The 25,297-nt window shown below is 39.2% G+C and overlaps 1 protein-coding gene across 1 annotated transcript; it reads left to right on the top strand.

Annotated features, from left to right (window-relative positions):
* Positions 1-96: 96 nt before the first annotated feature.
* Positions 97-20,307, top strand: CNR1 (cannabinoid receptor 1). Its single transcript, XM_034991346.1, has 2 exons — positions 97-280; positions 17,615-20,307. Exon 2 carries the CDS (start codon positions 17,678-17,680, stop codon positions 19,094-19,096), a length of 1,419 nt encoding a protein of 472 aa, XP_034847237.1. The 5' UTR covers positions 97-280; positions 17,615-17,677; the 3' UTR covers positions 19,097-20,307.
* Positions 20,308-25,297: the final 4,990 nt, after the last annotated feature.

The following is a 25,297-nucleotide window of genomic DNA, read 5'->3' as shown; positions in this document are numbered from 1 at the left end:
CCCCGCCCCGCCTCGCCTCGCCTCGCCCGCATCCCCGCGCCGGCGCCGCCTCCCTCCGGCTAATTCCTCGGCCACCCCTTCCTCCTGCACTTCTTTTCCGCCTCCGCCTCTTCTTGGCTCCCGCGGCGCCAGTGCCTTCCCCTGGCCCGGGCGGGGCGCCTCGGCTCTCGGCAGAGCTCCGTAGAGTCGGGCGGAACGTTTCGTTCTAGCAGAGAAGCAGCCCTGCGCTGGGCAAGAGGTGCCGAGGGAGCTTCTCCCCGAGGACCGGGGGATGCGAAGGGTAAGACCTGGCAGGGTTGCGTTTGGAAATACTTTTTCCGCCTCCCGCCCCCTCGGGTACTGACCAGTGTAGTCCCCAAGTGTCCTTCGTGGAGTTCTTATTCCGTGTGAGCGAATCGTGCGTCGATGTTTACTTAGCTGTATAGCCCCAGCATGTAAACTGTGGTCTGTGCTACTTCTGGAGGTTTCTACCATTTACTACTTATTGAATGTGTGGGCACCCCTGGGTACACTGATGTGTGTTTGTAGAAAACGTGTAATTGTGCATGTTTGAAAAAAATAGGCGCTTGAGTTGGTGCTGAATGTCTATAAACCATATCAGCAACTAAGTGTTCCCAAATACATCGATCTCTGCACCAAACCTAGAAACTGTCTAAAATATTAAATGTCATATAAAGAAATGTATGTCAAATAATAAACTTTTGGTGTAGAAAATATAGCTGCAGGAGCCACTCTTTTAGAGGAAAAGTAAATGTACGTTTAACATCTAAATTTGAATGTTGATGGAACCATTTAATCCAGAACTAGCCATTAGATGAAAAAAGTTGCTGTGTTTTTGAAAGATATTTCTCGGTAAGGCTCACAATCATAAATGGATCTCCTCGCCAGTGCAAATGTTTGCAGTGACAGACACGAGAAACTGTCGTTTGGTCATTTGAAAGTTTGAAAGCAACATGCATGCTTCTAATTTTAGTTTTAAATTGAGCAAATGAGAAAAAAAATAGTAATCCGTTAATCATTTTGCCTCCCATCTTTTTTATTTACCTTCAAATTAAGTGCTAGTCTTGTCTTTGTTGTTGCTTCTTGATACATTAAGCATCCTTGGGCATTTAATAAGAGATTAGAACAGATTTACTGGTTTTAAAGGTGTTGAAAGATCTCTCTGTGGGTCCCCTAACTTCTCATTTTTTATTACCGAATTAATATCTTTTCAACAATGGGGGAAATGCAATTTCTTAGCATAAACTCAGTGAACATTGAGTTGTCAGGGGGGTGACCACTGCCATCAATCTATTTTGCAGAATACTGAGAAGCTCAGAGCAACTAACCTTTAAGGTTCCCATAGGACTTTATCTGATTTAAAGTGTTGCTTTTCTAATGCTACCCTACTGACAGTTTGCAAGGGAAGATACACTGATTGATTTTTCTCTGTCCCTTCCCCCCCTTCTGCCCCTCCCCATCTCTAACTCAGTTAAAAGCAATTTTATCAAAATAAAAGGCCATGCATAGTTTCTTAAGTGAGACAAATAATTTTCTGATTATATCCATACATGAACAGCATCCACACACCTCCAGATTTTTAAATGTTGCATACTACAAGAGGTTACTTGTAGGCACAATAGCAGTTGCTGGGCAAGAGGCAAGAGGATGGACGTGGTTTTTAAAAAACTAATCCATTTTAGGTTACCAAGAGAACTTACTGTAAACAGATTCTTTTTGTTCCAAAGATGTCTCCCACTCCAGGCAAGGAGCAATCCTGGCTGAGGTATGTATCAAGTGTCTGATGGGCAAAGGTCTCATTGTGTTCCTAAGTCTCTGTGGGGGTAAAGTGATGCCACAGGGAGAAAATGCTCAGTTCTGACCTTTCAAAAATAAAATTACTATGCTTGCATACTCATTGTTAGGAAGGCAAATTAGATATTCACACACCCCCCCATTTTAATAGATAGCTTCGATATAGATGCCTATGAAAAGAACGTTATGCCTAGTCCCTGAAATAAACCATAGATGATATTATTTAATTTGGTGTGTAAAGTTTTACATTTTGGTGAAAATCTGATTTCACGTTGGAGTAGAGCTCGGCTTTGTTTGTTATCCACTGTTTTCTGTCTTTTTCTGTTACCCTTTTCCCAGTGGACTCCATGCCTCCCTGTCGCGTGTGAGATCGTTCCTCTCTAATAAGCCGAGCTGCGGGATCAGTGTGTTCTTTTTGGCATTTCAAAATGTTAAAATAGTGAAATTGTTAAATGTTACCAAGATGAAACTGCTGGGAATGAAATTTCTCTGGAAGAACCACTCTATCTGTGGCATATTACAGTCTATTCCAAAAGAAAACTCCTGGATTTGGTCTACCTATTTTCTCAGGAAAGAAGCAGCCCCATTGATTGTGTTGATGAGTATTTAGTATGCAGTGTCAGCTTATTAATTACCAAAGCAAAAGCCTGAAAAACTCTTTCCAAACAATCTTGTGATATTCTACTTTGCTTTGACTCAAAATTAACATGAACCACCAGGAAATTTAGACAGGCTCCTTGGTTGTCTTGCATATTAGTGTTTGGAAGTAGAATTGGAATACTTGGCTGTTGAAGAAAAAACTATGATGAAATGGAACTTATAATAGCAGTTTATAGTTCACCACGCTTACCAAATGTTTCTTCCCAGAAAACAGTTGGCCTAATAAGAGAAGGGATTATTTCCCATAATTAGCTCTCCAGGAATGCTGCAAAAAAAAAAAAAAAAAAAAAGTAATAAATTGAATTTGGAGATACCTAACAACATGTGATGAGTGAAACGAGATTTGGTTATAGCATCTTGAATTTGGTTAGTCAGATGGAGCCTGTCCTTGAGGTTGCTGACTGTTATTCTTGGGGTAATTATGTTAGCTCAGTTGCCTGAAGAACACAGATGAGAGCTTTCGTTCCAGGAAAAAAAAGGATGCTGTGTCTTCACCAGTGTAATCTGTCTCTTCTGTTTTAGTGTTCATCATTTTCTAATTGAACTGACAAATTAGTTAGAGGGAAACCAGCCTTTGGGTTTAAATTATTTATAATTCTGCTTTTGCCTCTGAAAAGACCTGGACCCAACATTGTTTGAAAAACTGCTGGGGCCAAGCTTACGTATTGCCTATCTATATTTTGAGGGACTGCAAGCTCTGCTGGTTTTTCTTTTCTTGACTGAAGATGGGTAGAGAAGCTAAAGAATAAGAGGAAATCAAAACCAATTGATATACTTTGTATTGGCAAAATTTTAACTTCATGACCCCCCCCCCATCTCCAGCGCTTTCTTAGTTCTTCTCTCATAGCGATATTCACTTTCGATTATAACTGCATGAACGTTGTTTCTGAGGGCTTGGGGGATACAACACGTTGCCACTGAATTGTTATTTAATGTTTTTGATAATCATTTAATTCACTGATCTGTATCTGCTTAGATTAGAATGGGGTAACTATATAACACATTATAAATCAACTCAGACTACTCCCAGATATGTTCTGGACTAAAAGAAAGAATAAATGTCACCCAGAAAATATATAACATCAAATTATATACTGTACAATTTTAGATGTTTGGGATATATAAACACACTTGTATACATATATGAACAAACTTCTTCATAGATGTGTATCATGGCTGACATAAATATTTAGACCCATTGTCTTTATATATCTGAATATATAATTCAGATTTTAAATAAATACTACAAACTTGGGGAAATGTCCAAATTCAAGGCAGCTGTGCAGATGGACACAGAAGACTCAAGGCAAAAGAAGTATCCACCTTGCATTAAACAAGGCTGTTCTGATTTTCCAGGGTAGTGGAAATCTGTTCCTGTCTCACGTGTCATAAGAACCTTGCAAAGATGATAGGACGGGCATAGCTACGTTTGATTATAGTTTTCTCATCAACACTGATTGATGTGTTTAATACAGTTGTCACCAATCCTGCTAGTTGTTTATTATTTTTGGAAAGAAAGTTGGGAGAAAAAAATACAAGGTTATTTCTCTATCACAGGATGCATATTAATATCAGTATCTGTGAAATATACAGCACATTATAGTGCCATCACAAATAAGTTAAAACTATAAGAAATATGTGAGGGGGAAGGGGAAGGTTGTTTCTAGTGGTTTTCCGGTCCCTCTCTTGGTCCTACTCAACAAGTTTGATGTTGGAGGAACCCCGCTCTCTCGAACAGGCCTGCGTGGGTGAGGGGTATGTTTATGACCTATCAGTGATAATAGGTCAAAGCCATTACATAAAGTAATCTGTGATTACCTCTAGTTCTTAACAGAAAATATTTACTAAAATCTTTCCTGGGTCCTATTTCTTCACTGAAAGGGTGCCTCGTGGAAAGTAAAGTACCCTTCATTATAATAGTTTTTCTAGCACAGTTGCCATTACAAATATATTCTTGAGCTAGTTTTCATTGATATTTCCCATATATTTGAAGTATTTCCCGTATGGATTATTAACAGATAACTTCTGGATACCCTCTCATTTAAAGGTTCATTTAAATGAACCTTAATTTCATAATGTAGTGAGCACGAGGTTCATTGCTGTGCTTGTATGGGTTTCCGAAGGAAGAATTGTTTACTCACCAAACCTGAGCAAATGGGCCTGGCAGAGTCCTAGCTGTTGTTCTGAAATACTAGAAATTCTGCTGTAGCCCCAGCTGGAGAAGTGTTCACACCTGCACTTTAGGAAAGCTTTCAAAATGTTGCTTTGTTTGTTTTGCTTTCTTTTGTTTTGGAATATGTGAGTTGAGACTAGTTAGATGGGACTTGATAATGCTTAGCCAACTCTTTTTTTTAACCTATTGTGCTATTATTGCATTATATTCTGTAGTTTTGAATGAGCTTCTTAAGGTAGATTTTTCATCTTTTGAACGCAACAAAGGATTTAAGTTCCCTTTTCTCCTAACACAGACGGTAAATCATTTTTCCCTAAGAGCACAATATTTTATTATCTAATTCGTATTTTTCCCCTCGAGTTTGGATTCTTAATTGTGTAGAGTTTGGATTCATTGAGTAGAAATTTGATATCTTTGGCTTGACTCCTTACCATCATTATCAACTCTGAAAAGCATTTAAAATTTGTTTTTGACTTCAGGAGATAAAGTGCAGTATAGTTTCCTAAATTTGACAATGTAATATGTATTTTTTTTTATTCCTACTAGCAAATTCCATGCTATTGCTTTTTAAAGAAAAGCAGAGGCATTTTTCAAAGATGTGCCAGGCAATCTGTTGTGGTAGTTGAATATACTGGCAAATGCTTTCACAAACTGTGTATGTCAGTAGTATATTTAAATATAATTAAAATAAAATATAATTAGGAAATAATGTTTTTCAAAGTTTATGTTTAAATGGGAGGGTTCCCTTCTTTCCTCATTATTTCTTCATCTGTTCTTTTAAACCATCTATTTACAGAAGAAAATTGGAATATGAGTTCTATAAATTGAGTTAAGTTACAAGGAGTTTTACATTTAAATTGGTAATAAATTCCAGTGTGATTTTTTAAAAACAAATTTCTCCTGGATATTCGTCTAGGAAATTTTATAACATTGATTTCTGTTGGCCAAGAGGCTAAACAGATGTTTTTAATATAGCAAATGAACCAATACCATACGCAGTATGCCTTTGTCCGTCTTGTTTGCTTTTAACTCAGCTATATTTAAAAGTAATCAGCCCGATTTATTCTTTAGAAAAGAGACTTAATTTAATGCCACTATGATCTGTGTATTTTGGTTTATTCCAGTGTGGCTTGTTAAATGGACCAGATTTCCAACTCATTTCAATGCACTGCTACCAGAATTTGTAAATGTTTTCTCTAGCATTTGTACAAGTTGTGGTGAGCAAGCAGTATGTATGTGGGGAAGAAGGAAAGCTGAACAATTTGATGCATAAGCAAAGTAAGTAAAAGATTGTCCGGAGAATTCGGTGTCTTTGCCTATATGGGAATTTGACTCTGGAAGATAGACAAGTAGTTTTGGAAATTACATCAAACTTCTTACAAACAACAACCAGAAAAGGTAAAACCTTTGGATGATTGTAGTCCTCATCTAGGAAACTAAGTATACGTAATCTCTGATCCATTTTTATTGATGAAATAATTAGAGAGGAAACATTCTGCCCAAAATCAGACATTTAAGTACTTTGGGATACATTTCCATATATCTATAACTTTTAGGTATTTTTGCAAGATATATGCCAGCTATAAGCAGTATAAATTGCATAATTTAATTCTGTCAGTTAATTTGCAGCGGATCTGCATTACTTGGGCCTACTGCAAAATTTCCATTTTAGTTTGTTGTTTTCTGGGTGCATATCCTGTGACACATTGTTTTACAGCTTGAGGAAGAGACGAACAGAAACAGAAACACTTCCAGCTTAAAAAAATAAGCTGAATGTTAACTACTATTACTGGTTTCCCATTCTTTTATTCTCAGTCATCATGGGTCCCTTCGCAGTGGCATTGAAAGGAATGGCTAGCTGGCCTGGAAAGCTTTGCATAGACTTTGTAAATAGAATTAGGAGAAAATGGTGTGTGGAGTTCTTAATTTATGTCTGCATGCAGGATAAGTACACATTATATCTCGAAGCCAGTTTTGTCTCTTGGTCAAAAATATAACTGTGAATTTGCTGAAAAAGTGCAGAGAAGCCCGGGATTGTAGACTGAAAAAACCTTAAGAGGTTCCCCACTCGTTATGTTATGTTTATTTTCAGGCTAGACCACATTCTATTTCGGTCACATAGAAATACCTTGGTTTTAAACATCTTCTTTGGGAGACTACTTTATCATCAGCAGGCTCCCTTAGCAATCCATTTCAATGATCTAAAAATCTGCACTCACAGAATATTCTTTCTTCCTATCCTCAATTCCTAAAGGTTAATTTTTATCCCCCCACCCACCCATTTAGTCTTTCTCATAGGCCTCCATAAACTTTAGAGTGTGTTAGAATCTCCTGGAGGGCCTCGTGACAACACACCTGGGCCCCAAACCCCAAAGTTTCTGACTCCGTAGGTCTGACGTGAACCTGAGAATTTGCAGTTTTCATAAGTTCCCAGGTCACGCAGATACGACTGGTTGGGAGATCACCCCTTGGGAACCACTGGCCTAGAAGATCACTCCGCATGCACTCGCAGACCGCTGTGTGACGTCTCAGACAATTCTTTGAGATGTATGTACACTGGACGTCCAGCCTGTTCTCACCCTTCTTATTCCCTAATTCTTTATCTTCACGTCACTTTTTCCTGAATACTCGTAGTTCCTCAGCTCTGTTCATAATCACAAAATTGCACCACACAAATCCTAGCTGACCTTGAACAAGTACATACAGAACCACCTCATGGTTTCAGTGACATCAAAATCCTATACTTGCAGCCAATTTACACACTTACATCTTAATTGAAACTACATTTCCAAAGCACATTTTTCACTTTTACTGAAACCTAGTTCTTCCAGTTCTGTTTATATATAATTATTTGCATCTTGAAAGCATATTTTTATGTTTGTATCTTGCATGTTAGTACACACTGAAATTTTTTTTTTAACATTTCAACTAAAGGAGATGGCACATAAGTACCTAATTTATAAAATCGTGTTTGAAGGAATCCTGGATTTATACAATAAAAATTTATTTAAAATTATTCCAGTAAGAAAGTGATAGGAAGGAAATGGAATTATTTAGAAAGCTACCATATCCTTGATTTGTATGAGTATTTGAACAAATATTCACTTCTCTTGTGAAATATTCCATTGTAGCCCCTGTAATGATAAATAATTTTCCGTTCTTTTTCATCCGAGAATTATGGCCTGTGTTGGTGATTTCGTATTTGAAACTCGGAAAGCCAAATGTTTCATAAAATAGAAATGAGTTGAGTTTGTTATTAGAATTGATTTTGGGCTCCTGAGATATTCCCATCTTACTTTTAGCATCTCTTGGCATAAACATATTATTTGTTTCCAGTAGAGCTACTTTCCTTTACTCATCCTTAATTACTTTCTTGAGGCAGACTTCCCAAAATATTCACAATTAATTTTATCAATATATTAAATTTTCTCAATGCCCCTTTGCCCCAGAAAAGCAATTAAAAATTTAGTTTTTGTAGACAGTAATAATAACCCATTTTAACCCTGCATAACATATTTTCTTATTTATGTTTTAATTAATTTGGTTGTAAAATACATAAAATGTCGTAGCAGGAGGAGAAGTTGTTCAACCAAAGCAAGAACTATGTCCACTGAATAGAATAACAAATTGATTCCTGAGGGCTTATAGAAGCCACTCCATCTAGTGGTCGAATTTTCACATAACTTCTCTTGACAAGTGGTTTTGCAAACACACTTGCATGTGGAGAAAGCCCTTTGGGAAAGATTAATGCATAGTAACAGGCATTCGAGGGAAGGAAAAACTTCATTATAATCATAACTTTATATATTGTCTTTAAAGGTCTATCAGCAGCATGTAATCAGGATTCATTCAAGGTTGTGCGTGTCACAAAAATCCCTTTGTTTATCATTGCTGTGTGGCTACAGAGGGAGGTTCATAACACACACCCAGGCTCAACAAGGATCAGAATAAAAAATACATCCTTGGTCTTTGCCTCAAGCTTCCACTTGCCATCAATATAACTTCCGTTTAACAATGAGATAAAAGATCCTGGGATGAATAATTGTTGATGGTTTTCTGTAACCTTTACATTTGGGCAGTTGCTTTTTTTTGCAGGTGAATGTTTGTTTGAGACTAAAACTCAGTTTTAATTCCCTAAAAACCAATGGACTTTATGCCAAGGAAAACCATCCATAGTTAAACGCCATTCTGCTAAGATAGATCTGCCATATTGCCGATGCACACCAGCGTTCATTTAATAAACAGGTATTGAGCTCCTACCCCGTGCCAGGCACTGTGCCAGGCAGAGGACACGCGAGGCATGTAAGACAGGTCCCTCCTCTCAAGGTGTTCACGATTTGAAGGGTTTAGATGCAAGAAAGACTACCGCAGGATGACTCAGCAGTGCCCACCCTCTCTCCTGGGAGGAAGACTCAAAGCATATATAGGAAGGGGATTACACAACCCAATTACTGGGCTACACAACCCAATGGCTGTTGGGTGATGCAGTATCATATGCCTATGACATGTTTTCATATCCTATTCGATTCTGTCATCTGTGGGAGGAGAAGGACAGATGGGTGGCCTTTATTAAACAGAGTGGGGTGAGATGGACGGTCATTTCTCTTGCTTCCCTGACCCATATCCATTACGCAGGTATAATACATGGTTATGTGTTTAAGGTCTACAGTGCTAGGCACAGAGTATGTGCCCAATAAAAATGCAGTACATGAAGCACGTGAAGGCCTATAACTTTGTATCCATCAGCCACGTTGTTGTAGTAACACAGCTTTGTGCTCTTTGGGCATCAGGACTCTGTCACAAGCACTCCCTTGTTGGAGCCTTACAAAGGTTTACAGAAGTTCTTCTGCCTTGATTCCAGCCAGCATCTTAGGAACTGGCCGTGGAGAATCATCTTCCGTCTGGGCCTAACAAAACCACACTGCTCATGGTGACAAATTGAGTGATTTCAAGTGAGTTTGAATTTCTTCATACGGGAGTGAAAGCTTCAAGCTTGTTTACTAACAACACTGTGCCCCTTTCAGGCCTAAAGAAGGTGTCCTCTCCATTCCCCGCTGGTATAAACTGTCATTACCGTCCACAGTCCTTACAATTGACTAAATGAAGGGGAAAAAATCTAATTAAAAAAATAACGGCAAAGACAAGGTAGATTTTGTTTTATTTGCCAACAGTCACTGAAAATAAGGTGCTAATCCAGGGTTAGGATGTATAGCTTATAGTTAATTATCATACTTTGTCCCTGAAGACCATGGGGCAAGGATGATTTGCAAGCACTATGGGCAATATTTTTGCTGTCCACAGATCCTTCCTTCAGATTTTAGTTGTTTGCTATGTAGAATGATCAGGTACTGCTTATTACTTCCTTTCCCCAAAATCAATTCTTCGCCCTTAGCAACAAAGAAGAGTGTCTTATTATATCGTTCCTGGACCTCAAGATTAAGAGCAGGGACTTCGAGTTATGCAGCCCTGGGTTGAGTTCTAGCTCTGCTCCAATAGTTACACATCTCTAAGCCTCAGTTTGCCCATATGTAGAATGGGGATTGTGATAGCACCTAATGCATGTAAGTATTTTTAAAAAATAATCTATATTCTTAGCACGTAAGTATCCTGATGTTTCTTGTTAAAATATTGGGGAATTGGAATTCTTTCTGTTGTGCATTTATTTAATCACCCAAATCACCCAATCACTCTGAGACTTGAACCTAGAGAAACAAGCCTTGATTTTTCACTGGGCTTCATTTGTATGTTTTTGGCTTCAAAGAGAATGTACTCCTTCACTGAAAGGTGAAGGAAGAAATGGAAAGGTATCTGCATCGCCGGACAACATGTGGCACACTTTAAACTACTGCTGTCCTTGGCAATGAACGGTCAGGTAACCTATCTACTGGGTTCTACATATTTTATGGGCTGGCTTTCAATGACCGAACTTCACATACATGATAAAGACAGGCTTAGAGAGTATTTTGTGTATGGACCGTGGCTTCTACTGAGCTGAAAATTTTGCATGGTCTTTTTTAAGGGAAGGCCGCATCAATTATGCTTGATTCCTCTCTTCACAGGTATGTGGAAAAGTTAGCTCTCTAAAACAAAAGAGAGAGAAGGGTGCTCAGTAAGAAGAAACATCAAAACAATACAACAAAATTAAATGGTAAATGAATAACTGGAATTGGTTATAAAAGTCAACAAATCATTTCATTTGTATCATTGCCTTTTTGATAGGTTCTTCTTATGGCATCATCACCTAATGGTGAATGTTTAATCTGATGTAGTTTTAAAGCCATCATTTTTAAGCCCTAAAATTCTTTAAATTTTAGTAAGCTTTTAAATGTTAAATAATTGGGCATACTAAATTTGAACAGAAATAGAGCCTTATAAGTCCCTCAATGTCGATTTAGTTCATATTAATTGATATATTTTCATGAAATGTATTTTCTTACTAACAAAGACCAGAGGAAAATGGTGCATTTAATAACTTCTATTCCACATTACAAAATATATGAAAAGCTAAAGCTTTGAGAAACAACCGAGCATTACCTACATAATGGAATTTTCTTTTATATATGGGAAAAGGAACTGACATTAATACAAGGAAGAAGGATTATGTATTTTTGCCTGAATTATCAGGATAATTAAGTCAATCCTTTACTTGTCTTTGGTATAGAAGATAATGCAAAAAGTGACCAAACTACTTTAATAATTCCAAAACTCTGATGATTATGTAAGAGTTAGAAAAGACTCAGTTGCCCATTCAACCATAGCAGAAGCATCATTCATTGAATTATGGTGTTGGCCCATGAGATCTGCCATGTATATTGAGGACATGTCTTAGACATAATGCAATTATAAGGGTCAACTAAAATTTTCCTACTAACTTTAGAGAAATACATTATCAAGTTACTTTTTCTTGATCAAATTAGTAGAAACCAGACTTGTTCCCAGAAGTGAATGGAAAATAATAAATACATCCACTGGCACCTTCATTCCCTTGAACCCTTCACAAGGCTCTTTTATGAAGCTAACTGAGCAGAACAACACAAAGCCAACAAAGAAATAAGGGAAAACAACAAGGTTCATTTAAGCAAGGGCCTGGGACTCCTGCATTTGATATCCTGGACTCCTATCAACATAGAAACTATGAGCTTGGCATTGTGTCCTTAAAACATTTCTACACTTACGATATTAGAGAAGGAGCCTGGGGGGCTGAGACAGTCTGTAACTATTCAGGAGTGCTGGTCCTTCTGATGCTTCTAAAGGGTTTTATGCCCAACTAGACATGACCTCCTGCAGGGATACCCCGAGATGTTGCACAGTCCAGAACTGCAAGGATTTTTGACTCCAGTACAGCAGTGATAAATATCTTAATTATTGAAATGTCTCTCTAAAACAAAGAAGGTCTTCAGTAGGGTAGTGAAGACTAAAATAACCAGCTATTAATTATATTGATATAGAAAAAACTTTATTTGAAGTCTTGTTTTATTACTCAATGCTCACCCTAATCAGAGCATGGATATTTTATACCCTCAATGATTACAGAAACAAAGATGTAGACTCTCGGTAGACTTTAGAATGTTTCATGCTGCTGATGTACCCAGACCATTTCTTTGATGTGATACCATAGTCTGCCAGTATATATAAGTTTAGGGGTAGTAAATGGAGAAACAAGTGTGCATTTAGTGAGATGGACAAACAGAATAGGTAATGTCATTCTAAAAACTTGAACTTTTTTTTAAATAATAGATTCAACACATTAAAATATTTTTATTTTTATAAAATCAATTTTATAATTGATTATAAAATAGCATAAGTTGGCTATATTTTTAAAAACAGAATTCTAGGGCGCCTGGGTGACTCAGTTGGTTAAGCGACTGCCTTCGGCTCAGGTCATGATCCTGGAGTCCCGGGATCGAGTCCCGCATCGGGCTCCCTGCTCGGCAGGGAGCCTGCTTCTCCCTCTGACCCTCCCCCCTCTCATGTGCTCTCTGTCTCTCTCATTCTCTCTGTCTCAAATAAATAAATAAATAAATCTTAAAAAAAAAACAAAAAACAAACAAAAACAGAATTCTAGGAAATTCTAGGAAAATCCCCTTAAATGTCATTCAATCATTGTTTTACTATAACAGTAATAAAAACCAAATGCTTTTTTAATAGGTGCATCTACGCATGTTGCTAGAAATTTCCAATTATGATTTTCCCAGTAGCAAACAAAAACAAAATTAATGGCAGCTGCATCCCCCAAAGCCTAAACTGTATTACTAATGAACTCTCAAAGAAAACTCTCAATGCAAAAAATAATCAGGTGAAAATTACTGTAATAATCCAAATGTAGAAATAAAGGAAAGAATTACTAAAATGCAGAGGACCGCTTTCCCGCCATGATCCCATTAACTGTTAAAATAGCCTGTGCACAGTGGTACTTTGACATTACTAAAATCCTTGAACTGCACAAAATCCATGTATACCTTAAAACTGTATGCCTTAATTAAAGTTGGCTGATATTGGACAGAAATTAGTCTATATTTCATAACCATACCATGCTCTGGCTCAGATTTAACAAGTTAGTTTGTTTTAATGAAAGTGCTTGGTTGCATTAAAGTGGGAAATTGTGATCACATATGTGGTGATCTTAATATAGAGTAAATCACAGGCACATGGTTTGCATTACTGAAAAAAGGTCTGTGATACTTTGTCTTCACTGAAGAAGCTTGATAGCTCTTCCAGATACTAAAATTTTAATCCTTGAGGCCATGCCAGTAGGCAGATTTACCTAGATGGGCTGGGATAGGAAATAGTGATTTAGTAGGAGCTGGTCTTAATTACTATTGACAAAATGCCTTAACTTGAGTCTGTAAGAAGCTAGAAGACTTGAATATAATACAGAAAGCAAAATGGCTTTATTCTAGTTACCGTTAATTCCTAAAACAGTGCATAAAGTCCAAGAGCAAAAATTCGGGAGTCTGAGAGACACGGGTTCAGCTACAAACTCTTCATCTTCTGGACAATTTACATTAACATCTAATGACCTCCATTTCCTTATCTGTGAAATGGGGATTATAAATAAGCACCTCATGGAGTTTGTGCATCTTCTATTTCTTTCATGCTTTAAGTGCTGAGAGAAATAAAAATTGAATAAGCAGCCTATGATCTAATAAGGCAATGCACTCTCTTGAAATAATATATGGCAAGAGTCACAGTACTAAGTGCTGATTGATAATTAATATTTACTAAAGACTTAAATTTTGTGCCAGACACTATGTTAAGTGTGTTGTCTGCTTTTTTTTTTTTTCATTTAATTTTTAGAACAATTGTATGACTTAGGCAACATCATCATCCCTCATCCCCATTTTGCAGATGAAATGCTGAGGCTTAGAGACAACTCCTTGCCCAAGTACAAGTCTCACAGTAATTTGGTCTGCTGACTCCTAATTCAGTGTTTTCTTCATTACTAGTGTTTTGACTGGTTAGAATCAGTGGGGAAAAGGAGGGAGATAGTAGCATCCCTGGCTCAGGTTAAAGGGATGATGGTTCATTCAGGTTAAAAGCAGCTCTGGACCTGTACCGTCCAGTATGGTAGCCACCAGCAGCATGTGGCTATTAAGAACTTCAAATGTGGCTAGTACCACATGTTGAAGTAATAATATTTGGGGTACATTGGGTTAAATAAAATATATTATTAAGAGTCATTTCACCTTTTACCTTTTTCTTTTTACCTAGGTAGTGGAAACTTTAAAACTGCAGGTGTGGCTCCTATTACATTTTTATTAGACGGCATGGCTCTAGCACCAGAACATCTGGGCTTGTTCTGGCTTGACCACCTACTAGCTATGTGAATGGCGAATTCCTTACCCTCTCTGTGCCTTTCATCTATGAAATGGGGATAATAGTGGCACCCACCTCATAGGGCCATTGGGAAAAATAAACAATTCGATAGACATGAGAGGTTCGGGATAATAAGCTCTCCGTAAGTGCATAAAAAGGGAAAATCAGCAAGACTTTGTGGTCTGCTTGATTATAGAAGCCAAGAAAGAAGAGGCGTCCAGGGTAAGTTCAAAGTATGAGATTGGACAACGAATACGATTATTCATAATTCCATAAGAAATGTGAAAAAAGACAGGACTGGAGCTAATTTACTGCAGCACTCTTTGTAACAGCAAGAGATGATAAACAACCTAAACCTGCATCAGAAGGAGCCTGGTCGCATTCATCTAACAGACACTTAAGGCACCTGCTAAATGGAGGGAGGTTTTGTGGACCAACGTGGAACTGTCTTCATGTATACTTTTAAATGGAAAAGCAAGGTGCAGAACAGTACCTATGGTATATTAGTATTTGTTAAAAAGAAAGTAAAGAATGAATTTATATATTTGCTCGAGTATACATGGAATATCTCTAGAAAGGACCTTCTTGCCACTGGCGAGGAAAACTGGATGGTTGGGACATGGGGATGGGAGACTGACTTTGCTGTACATCCTTCTGTTCCTTTTGAATTTGGAATCATTTGAATGTAATATATGCATATAAATGATCAAAATTTCAAATAAGTTAGTTTTTAATTGGGAGATGTGAAGGGCAAGTTAGTTACTTGAAATAAGAGGACTTAGGTCCTGGCCTGGCTCCCAGTAGGAAATGTTGGGCTCAAGTTTTGGTTTTCAGGCCATATATCCATTGAATTAATTACCTTTCTCTCCTCTAATTTTTAGAAAAGGCAAATAAATATTATTAAATCACTGCTTTTATGCACCAGTTAATAAAATTCAGCTGCCACCTATTAGGTTTATGTGACCATTTCTCAGGGAGACCAGCCCTCTCTTTCTTGTCTGCTGTCATGTTTTCAGGCTGGTGAAACACAGAAGAGAAAAAGACACCATTCCTGTGCTTGGAAACCACTTTCTAGTTATGAAAGTAAATATGTAAGCTCATGATTAAATGATAGTATGAAGCCTGTAATAGAGGGAAAAACTGGCACCAGGCCCTGAAAGATCAATGGAACAGTGATCTTGGAAATGCGTATTTCAGACAGGGGAAGGCTCAGAGGGAAGGAGGAAGGTGTGCAGGTGTGATCCAAAGAGCAGCATGTCTTCCAGGGCCAGTGAGAGCTGTGTTTGAGTACGGGTGGGAATTGAGAGGTCAAAGTGAGATATGAGGATATGCCAGGACCATTAACAGCTCTCTCACAAATTGTGGCTATTTTCTGTGTCCCTCAAATGATGGGCGAAAATTTTCATATGTAGATGGAGTTGTTTAGCAAATGTAAGTGTGCAGAGAGTGGAGTTGACTCAGGAGACAGCCTGGACCCAGGGATGGCAGGATGTCGGAAGGTGGGCCACATTTAGCACCTTGTCCCTATTCCAGGTTACTAAATAAACAAGAAAGAGAAAAAAAAAACACTTTGTGATACTTAAGGTATTAATTTACATTTTTTTTCTTTGCCTCCACGTTTTGTCTCCACTCACTAATCCTACATACGCTCGGCATCAACATCCTTTCCTTGGGGAAGCCTCCTTCAACCCCCCTAGTTTGGCTGCTCCCAACATCATCTGGTATATCTCCAGTCATAGCTGTCACCACACTTCATCCTAATTACGGGGTCAGCTGTCCTCTGCCACACTGTGTACTTCATGTGCTAGGGACTCTTGCCTGATACCGTTGGTGTGTAACCCCTTGTGCCTACCTACCATGGTGCCTGGCACATACTGGGCGCTCTGTAGTTTGTTGAATGGATGAATAAATGAATCATGACTTCAGATAGGTAGGATCTTTGTATTTTAGCAGGAGAACTCAGAACATTTTCATTTGTTTCAAGATTAATAACTACCCCCCCCACAGTGTGATATATTAAAAAAAGAAAAATACAATTAGGAAATAAAATGTTGGTTTTTATGATTATTTTAAAATTATTATAGGTACCACTCAGTAATTCTAATATCTTTATAAGCTAAAGCGCCTAACAGCTGCGTTTTAAACAGACATTTATAAATAGTAAAATCAATTCCCTGGCTGTTTATTTTGAAACAAACACCAAATTGCTTATCTTAGAATTGAAGAGCCCTTAAAATTTGGCCCCCTTTTCTCAGTCATCCTTATTTCCGGTGCCATCTACATGGAAGCCTAGGTGATACACCATCGAGACCTGCTTCCTGTCTCCCAGTGTGCTTGGGTCACCGCACCACTCATGGGGGACACTGTCAGGAAACGCTCTCCATCATCACTGCTTCCCAGTGCTCAGGATCTTGGTCTTCCCAAGAGCCTCAGTGCAAGTTTGCCCTTTGTGACATTTTTCTTGTTTGGTGTAGACATTTTCAAAGTTCACCTCAGCAGTGTATTGGTCCAAATGTCTCCTCTGGGGGGAGAAACTTGCCTGATGGAGACAGGCCAGCATCCAGCTCTTCCCCTGTGGTCATCTGTTCCTCTGGTTTTCAGAAGTCTCTTCCTCCCCCTTCACACTCAGCACACAGGCCGCACGACACAGTCCCTGATTACACACCACCTCGTTCTTTGGTTGTGCTGTACATTCAGTCTTACCTGTGTGACAAGGTGATAAAGTCTTCAAGAGCAGAAGTTGTGGGACATGTTGCTTCCCCCCGGTCCCCACCAGCATTAGGACGCTGTGTGTCTGTGACGTAGAAGCCAGGTGGTAGACACTTCCTAAGGCAACTGTGAGGTGCGCCCAAGACACACTTCCTTCCGCTTGACTGTCAGACCCTGGAGGTCTGCGCAGGATCACACGGTGCCTTAAATCCAGACAGCTTAAATAATGAAAGAAGTGTGTTTCTAGTGGGCGCCTCCACATTGCCAACTTTGGGTGGTTTTCTCGGAATGACTGACTCATTTTGTTGACGGAATGTGACAAGGATTTTATCTAGGCCCAGAGACAGGAATGGAATAACATGATGGTACACATTTAGGATGTTTACAGTCAGTTTTTAAAAAAATTATTATTATTCTCCCCGTCTTCTCACCATTGAGCTTTTTTGTTTTCCCTCCTGTTAGGATTCCCTGCTGCGGGTCTCTTTCTCAGTCCTTTTGAGTTTGGCCTAATCCAAGACGGAGGTTATGAAGTCCATCCTAGATGGCCTTGCCGATACCACCTTCCGCACCATCACAACAGACCTCCTCTACGTGGGCTCCAATGACATTCAGTACGAAGACATCAAAGGTGACATGGCATCCAAATTAGGGTACTTCCCACAGAAATTTCCTTTAACTTCCTTTCGGGGAAGTCCCTTCCAAGAAAAGATGACTGCAGGAGACAATGCCCAGTTAGTCCCGGCAGACCAGGTGAACATTACCGAGTTTTACAACAAGTCCCTTTCATCCTACAAGGAGAATGAGGAGAACATCCAGTGTGGGGAGAATTTCATGGACATGGAGTGCTTCATGATTCTGAACCCCAGCCAGCAGCTGGCCATCGCCGTCTTGTCCCTCACGCTGGGCACCTTCACGGTCCTGGAGAACCTGCTGGTGCTGTGTGTCATCCTCCACTCCCGCAGCCTCCGCTGCCGGCCCTCTTACCACTTCATCGGCAGCCTGGCGGTGGCCGACCTCCTGGGGAGCGTCATTTTTGTCTACAGCTTTGTTGACTTCCACGTGTTCCACCGCAAAGATAGCCCCAATGTGTTTCTCTTCAAACTGGGTGGGGTCACTGCCTCCTTCACAGCCTCCGTAGGCAGCCTGTTCCTCACTGCCATTGACAGGTACATATCTATTCACAGGCCCCTGGCTTATAAGAGGATCGTCACCAGGCCCAAGGCCGTGGTGGCATTTTGCCTGATGTGGACCATAGCGATCGTGATTGCCGTGCTGCCTCTCCTGGGCTGGAACTGCAAGAAACTGCAGTCCGTTTGCTCAGACATCTTCCCACTCATTGACGAAACCTACCTGATGTTCTGGATCGGGGTCACCAGCGTTCTGCTGCTGTTTATCGTGTATGCATACATGTATATTCTCTGGAAGGCTCACAGCCACGCGGTCCGCATGATTCAGCGTGGCACCCAGAAGAGCATCATCATCCACACGTCAGAGGACGGCAAGGTGCAGGTGACGCGGCCCGACCAAGCCCGCATGGACATTCGGCTGGCCAAGACCCTGGTTCTGATCCTTGTGGTTTTAATCATCTGCTGGGGCCCTCTGCTTGCGATTATGGTGTATGACGTCTTTGGGAAGATGAACAAGCTGATTAAGACGGTATTTGCGTTCTGCAGTATGCTCTGCCTGCTGAATTCCACCGTGAACCCCATCATCTACGCTCTGAGGAGCAAGGACCTGAGACATGCTTTCCGGAGTATGTTTCCCTCGTGTGAAGGCACCGCACAGCCTCTAGATAACAGCATGGGGGACTCAGACTGCCTGCACAAACACGCCAACAACGCGGCCAGCGTTCACAGGGCCGCAGAGAGCTGCATCAAGAGCACGGTCAAGATTGCCAAGGTGACCATGTCTGTGTCCACAGACACGTCTGCCGAGGCTCTGTGAGCCTGACGCCTTCCTGGCGGCACAGGAAAAGAAATTCATTTCTTTTTTTTTTTTTAAAGCTTAAAATCTAGAAGAGTCTGTCGTCTCATCGGTTATATTTTTTTAAGTTGACCATGCTCAGTGAAAGGTGATTGTTACCAGGATCGGTTATCAGTTCTCTAGCGTTTCGATAGTGTACTGAAACTCAGTTCTTCGGGGGTTTACAGTGAAGAAAGCCTGCTGCTGATGTGACCGAAGCTTCTTCAAAGTCTCAGCGAAATAGGAGAGACACCTGCGGCTACATGGTCGGAATTCTAAGGACCGTAGGAAAACACCATCAAATGAGTAATGCCTTTGTAACCACAACTCTCATTATAATGTGAAATGTATTTGTCCATAAGTATCAGAGATGTCCATTTTTACAAGTTACAGTACTAAAGTAGAGCTCTTTTGTAAAATGTATCATGTCATGTGAGATGTGTATCAGTGTTTACTGTGTGTTATTTATATTTGTCTAGTTCAGCAAAACAGAAAGGTAGACTTTCATGAGAACAATGGGACACAAGCAGCAGATATACACCAGTGAGACCACTTTTTAAAAAATTATTGCCCGTGACTTTAGAAACCTTAATATTTTTTCCAATCAATTTAAATTTGACACTCAGATAACCATAAAGGTTTATTTTTCTGTTAACACAACAAGAAGAATTTGAAGACTCTCCAGAGTATTGAGCAGAATTCATTGACACTTAAAAATTTGTTAGCCCTGCATTTTCATACATGGACATTTATTATCTTCTGGACTATGGCTGTTCTGTTGGGTGATGGATTACAATCAGAATGGAAGAGAGAAGGCATATTGACTTTTATGGCTGACATCTCTGACTTTTCTTTAGTCTTTAGCTATTACTAGACCTCTTAAGACAGCATGTGTCAATCTTAATGTATATTGTTATCACTGTGCAATTACTGTTTACTTGAAGAGTACTGCATTCTTATATTCCAGGTTTCAGTAGATTTCATGCCTGGGTGGCCAAATGAGTCTTCATTTTTTCTTAATTGAAAAGAAGTAAAATTATACCGTGTGTGAGTGTGAATATAAATGTGTGTGTGTGTTTCTATCCTGTAACTGTTACAGTCGTGTCACAAAGTGAGAAAACCGTGACCAAGTGTAAATTGTACCACTCGCTGCACACTTGCACATGAATTCAGTTTCTAAAATTGAGTTCTTCCAGAAAGCTCATTGATAAAAATACTGACCATAAACATTCAGAAAATTCCTCCCCTCCCCCCTTGAGGGATTGGGTCAAGTACTATGAAACTGATCTTTAGATATTTCATAAGACCCGTGTCTAGCAAGGAATGATCAACGACAAACATGCAGGTGAAGGTCTGCATTTACCATGTCAGTGTTGGGAAATGAGTGTCTTGGTTTCTGAGCACCTAAGGTCGACCAAGTCCATGGGGAGGTAAATCATCAAAAGGGAAGTGGTTCTGAAAGGCCCCGTGGTAACATTTGTCGGTGGAGCGTGGAGTGGTGTGACCCTGTTTAAGCAGCACTGGACCCCGCTTGCTGAAGGAGGACTTACCCGGTCTGGTGCATATGGCTAAGGAGGCCAGGCAGACAGTGGGTGGGACAGAAAAAGGCAGTGAGGACCCGACACACTTGTGATTGAGGCTTGGATGACATACGGCTGCTTCTGTGCTTCACCCAGATGCCCTCGGTGACAACCCCAGGACTGGGCTTTGATTGGGTAAGTTTGGGCTAAGGAATAGGCCTCTCCTCTGCTCCTGGTTAGCGAGATCTGCTGAGGTATAAAGATGAGCATGGCTCACTTTCTTCTTATGCCCCAGCCTCATACTCCGTCATGGTGCCATGGGTGCTCAGAATTAGGCCCTTTTCCCAGTAAGCATTAATATTGCTTCAGAAGCCACTTGACCCTGACAAATTTTACCTACAAATAGTCTTCTTATACAGATAAAGCGTGGCTCCTACAGGACCCAGAGACCTGCATAGCATGAGTTAAAGTGGAGAGCTAGCATTTATCTGGTGATTTCTAGCTCTCTAGATAGATGAGCAGCCTACTGGGCCAGTGTCCTTCTGTGCAATGTATGGTCTGCAGCTGAATGTGGCCCGTGGGCCAACCTGGGATGGATTTATCTGTCTGTACATACAGCTGAAATCTGCCTGCTGGTTGCCTCACTTTATCTCTCTGTGATATGCAGGGGAGGGCTCAGGATGCTGGAGGCTGAATATGATCTCTTTAGGAGAAAAAGAAAAGATCATTTACAAAAACTCACCAAGGTCTGGTTCCACTAAAGAATGGCCACTCTTTTGTCCCACATCATCCCGAATGTTAATCCACATGTCTCAGAGCTCACCAGGCACTACCAGCTCTCTTCTCACAGTTCTGAAGACCTGGTGAAGATGAACTTCGTGTTATTTGTAGAAAAAGTCCAGGATTCATTTTTGAAACTGTATCTGTGTGTATGCAATGTAGATTTTATAGTGTGTTGTGCTTTCAAGATCTAAATCATATATAATAAATTAAGGGACAATGGGGCTGACAGCACTAAACTTGGTGCTTATTGATATTCTAAGAAATATCTGTGAAATACCATCACATGTGTGTTACACTACCTTCATTTTAAAACACTTCAATTAGCTTGATTCACTTTGATGCTTTTAATATCATTTCCTAACCCAAGAGACTCAAATGTTCTCCCTAATGAGTATACTTATTAGAATTACCATTCATTAGTATCATTCATTACCTCGTCCCTTAATTAGGCCCATTAACTTAAATATACTTTAAATTTCAATAAGTTTTACAAGGTCTGACTTCAGACTTACCTACATTCCTCTGAAGGTAACATATTTGTCCTGACCGTGCATTTCACTATGATGTATGTCTTCAGAAAGGGCCAAATTCCTAACCTGTTCAATTTCTTCAGAGTAGTGACGAATCTGTCAGCGCTACACCAATAGTTTTATTTAGACAAGGAGGGCTGTTTCCAAGAACCTCGAATTTTCCATTACATGTGAGATTTATGGAAAAGAAACACGGATCTGGGAGAAGCTGCAGACATATGCCTACACTTCAGATGATTCCCAAGCCTCCCCACCACGTCGAGTCAAGTCTATCTGGCATTACGTGTCAAGGAATTTTGGCTGCCTAAACCCACGTTGCAGGAACTAGGCCCAACCACCAGAGGAGAATTAGGCCCTGGATGAGTAGCACTCTAGTTACTGTCCTGTTGGTTCATTTCTGCCATTCCACATCTGTAAAAGAGACCACCCCAATATCATGCGTAAAATTAGATTTCTCACAATCTAACTGTATATTTGTATGATATTTTAAAATCTCCTAAATGCTAGGCAATGGCTATTAACAATTGTCTTGCATTGGCCTTCTGATGAAATGTTAACAATGCCTATTGTAATATAGACAAAACATTTTATCTACTGATTTGGGCTGAATGTATGTAAATAGGTTTTTAAAAAAGTCAGATGTTTAAGCAGTGGCCTACAAATCAGTAATTTTCAGATAGAAGAGTTTCTTTACATTGCTGTGGCATCCTAAAACCTATCTTCACATAAACTTAGTGTACTAGGCTTGCTGGGGATCAGAGTCCCCAAGAAAGGAAACGTGTTCTTGTGATAGTATGAATCAAGATACCAGATTATCTGGATTCTTATTTCCAATGTTTCAACTGGGAAACATAACTCTTTATTGTCTGTAAATCTAACATTATTCCTTTTCCTCTTAGAAGAATATCGTATCGTTAGATGTTCGTTGAGCTGGTAACACCCTTGCAACCGCAGCAATATGTTCGTTAGTAATCTGTAGAATACTTTGTGCACAGCTACTAGTAAGATTGTTATTCAATGTAGCTTCAACCATTAAATTACTAGAGCAAAGTAGTACTTTCCTAATATTTACAATGTATTAAGCCCACACTATATTTTATTTCAGTGATACAATTAAATTGTTATTTACTCAAAGAGAAAACATCCCATCATGTCTATTGTCCAAAATTACCTGGAATCAAATAAAAATTCTAGATTCTCATGAAGAACATAAAGTGCCTTTGAATTCTGCCTTATTTCACAGTCTAACATTAAAACACTCAGAATTAAAGTTCTAAAAGATTGTTGAACAACCGATTTGTTCCCAAAAATCACTTAAGACTTTGAGAAATGAGGACAGATTGAATTGATGTAGTCATTTTTAACATAGGAAAAACATGCATAAAGCCATCATTTATATAATAAAGAACAAAAGCCTGCCATGCCTTTTTAAAGCATCATAGTTTAGTGATTTTGCAGTAAATTAAAACAAATGTACTATTCACAATGTGTAATGAAACTGGAACTTAGCAGATTTAGCAAAATATATAAATCTGAGGAATTTATAAACACATTTTCTGAACCATGTGAGAGAGATAATTACTTTTCAATATAACTCATAAAACACATAATTTTTAATTAAACAAGAAGAAAAATAGTTTGGAAATCTTACGATGAAGTAAAAAAAAAGCATTATAGTGGAAGTTTACACATTATTATTATCTGAAGGTATGTTGGCAGTTAATTTTGAAAGTTTTAAATTTTTCAAATGATAAATTGGCAAATATTTGAAAATAGATTATTATTTTAATGACAAAATAAAAATTTATCATTCTGTCTATTTTATAAACACTGTGGTTAACTGCATAAGCTGAATGCTTCTAACAAAAAAGCAAATGACATGTGTTCTTGGTTTTTAAATATTACATCGGAACTTGATGGGAATAAGATACTTATTTCAGTATCTTCATGTAGCAAAACTCAAAACTGATCCCCCATCAATAGTATGTGTGCCATCGATAGTGAAATATACATTTAGAACGATATAGAAACAGAAAACTATGTGAGGTATGCAAGAGGCTCCACAGTGCCCCCTTGGATGGTTCCAGCTGGAAAAATTCCACCCTTACCTCTAGAATATTCTATAAAGTTTCTCCTGGATTGAAGGTGATACATGTGAAGTTTTTGGCCCCATACTGGAACATAGAAAGTGAACAATACACATAATCTTTGTTCTTCAACTCCCTATCCCTGAATACTGGTGAGGGAAATTTGGAGTGTCCATATCTGATTAGTTTAGGAGGTGATGAAGTAAGAAGAATGGATAAGTCTCTGAACATCTAGAAGTACAGGTCATTGGGCTACTGTTCTTCAGAAGTTTCCAGTAATATTAAGGAATGAATACATAGGATTATAAGAGACATGTTTCCCTGTGACATATCCAAAGGAAAAGAGAATGACAGAAAGGAATGAAATGGGGTGAAGGATCAATTAAAATAATACAGCTGTAGACTTGGATTAACAGAAAAATGAGATTCTGGGACTCCCCAGTGTTGACTGCAGCAGCTTGTTCATTGCTTTGAACATGGGTGTTCAAACATTTGTAGAGCAAATGAATAACTTTTCTCTTACCACTAAGAAACAGATGACTTATGTAGCCCTTCAGTTGTTAAGAATAATAATATTAGAGCGGTGCCTGGGTGGCGCCGTCAGTTAAGTGTTCGACTCTTGGTTTCTGCTCAGGTCATGATCTCAGGGTTGTGGGATGGAGCCCCATGACAGGCTCTGCACTGCGCATAGAGCCTGCTTGGGGTTCTCTCTCTCTCTCTCTACCCCACTGCCCCTTCCCCCCACTCTCTCTCTCTCAAAAAAAAAAAAACCCCACCATAATAATAATATTAGAATTCTTAATATCCTTAGGTAAACCTGATCCATTTGAAAATGTTCAAATGTTCTTTATCTGGTATACAACATTTTGATCAACATCAGAATCTCAGCAAATCTCAAAGATACCCAGTTTTGACTGACGAGGCAGCTATTGTGCTAGAAAGAACACTGGAGAAGAAGAAATTATTAGACCCACAATGTAGTTCTGGATCAGTCGCTATCTAGTTGTTTGGCCTTGGACAAGCTACCACCTATGATCTGGTTTTCTCATCAGTAAAAATGCCTGCTCTGAAAATATCAGTATCATCAGATGATATCAGATGTCTTGAAAAAGGGCTTTGAAAATCGTGAAGGGCTATACTAATGTAAGGTATTAGCACTGGTCCATGTTCAGATCATTCATTTTATCTTAGTTATTCAATTAATGTCTACACTAGCCCTTTAGCTAATAATTAGGAATAAAGAAGCTACATTGTGCTAGTGCT

Source organism: Mirounga leonina, unplaced genomic scaffold (genome assembly GCF_011800145.1).
Source record: "Mirounga leonina isolate KUSES-001 unplaced genomic scaffold, KU_Mleo_1.0 Mir_53, whole genome shotgun sequence".
Classification (NCBI taxonomy): domain Eukaryota; kingdom Metazoa; phylum Chordata; class Mammalia; order Carnivora; family Phocidae; genus Mirounga; species Mirounga leonina.
Note: the sequence above shows the minus strand (reverse complement) of the source record. Positions and strands in the feature narration are given on the sequence as shown.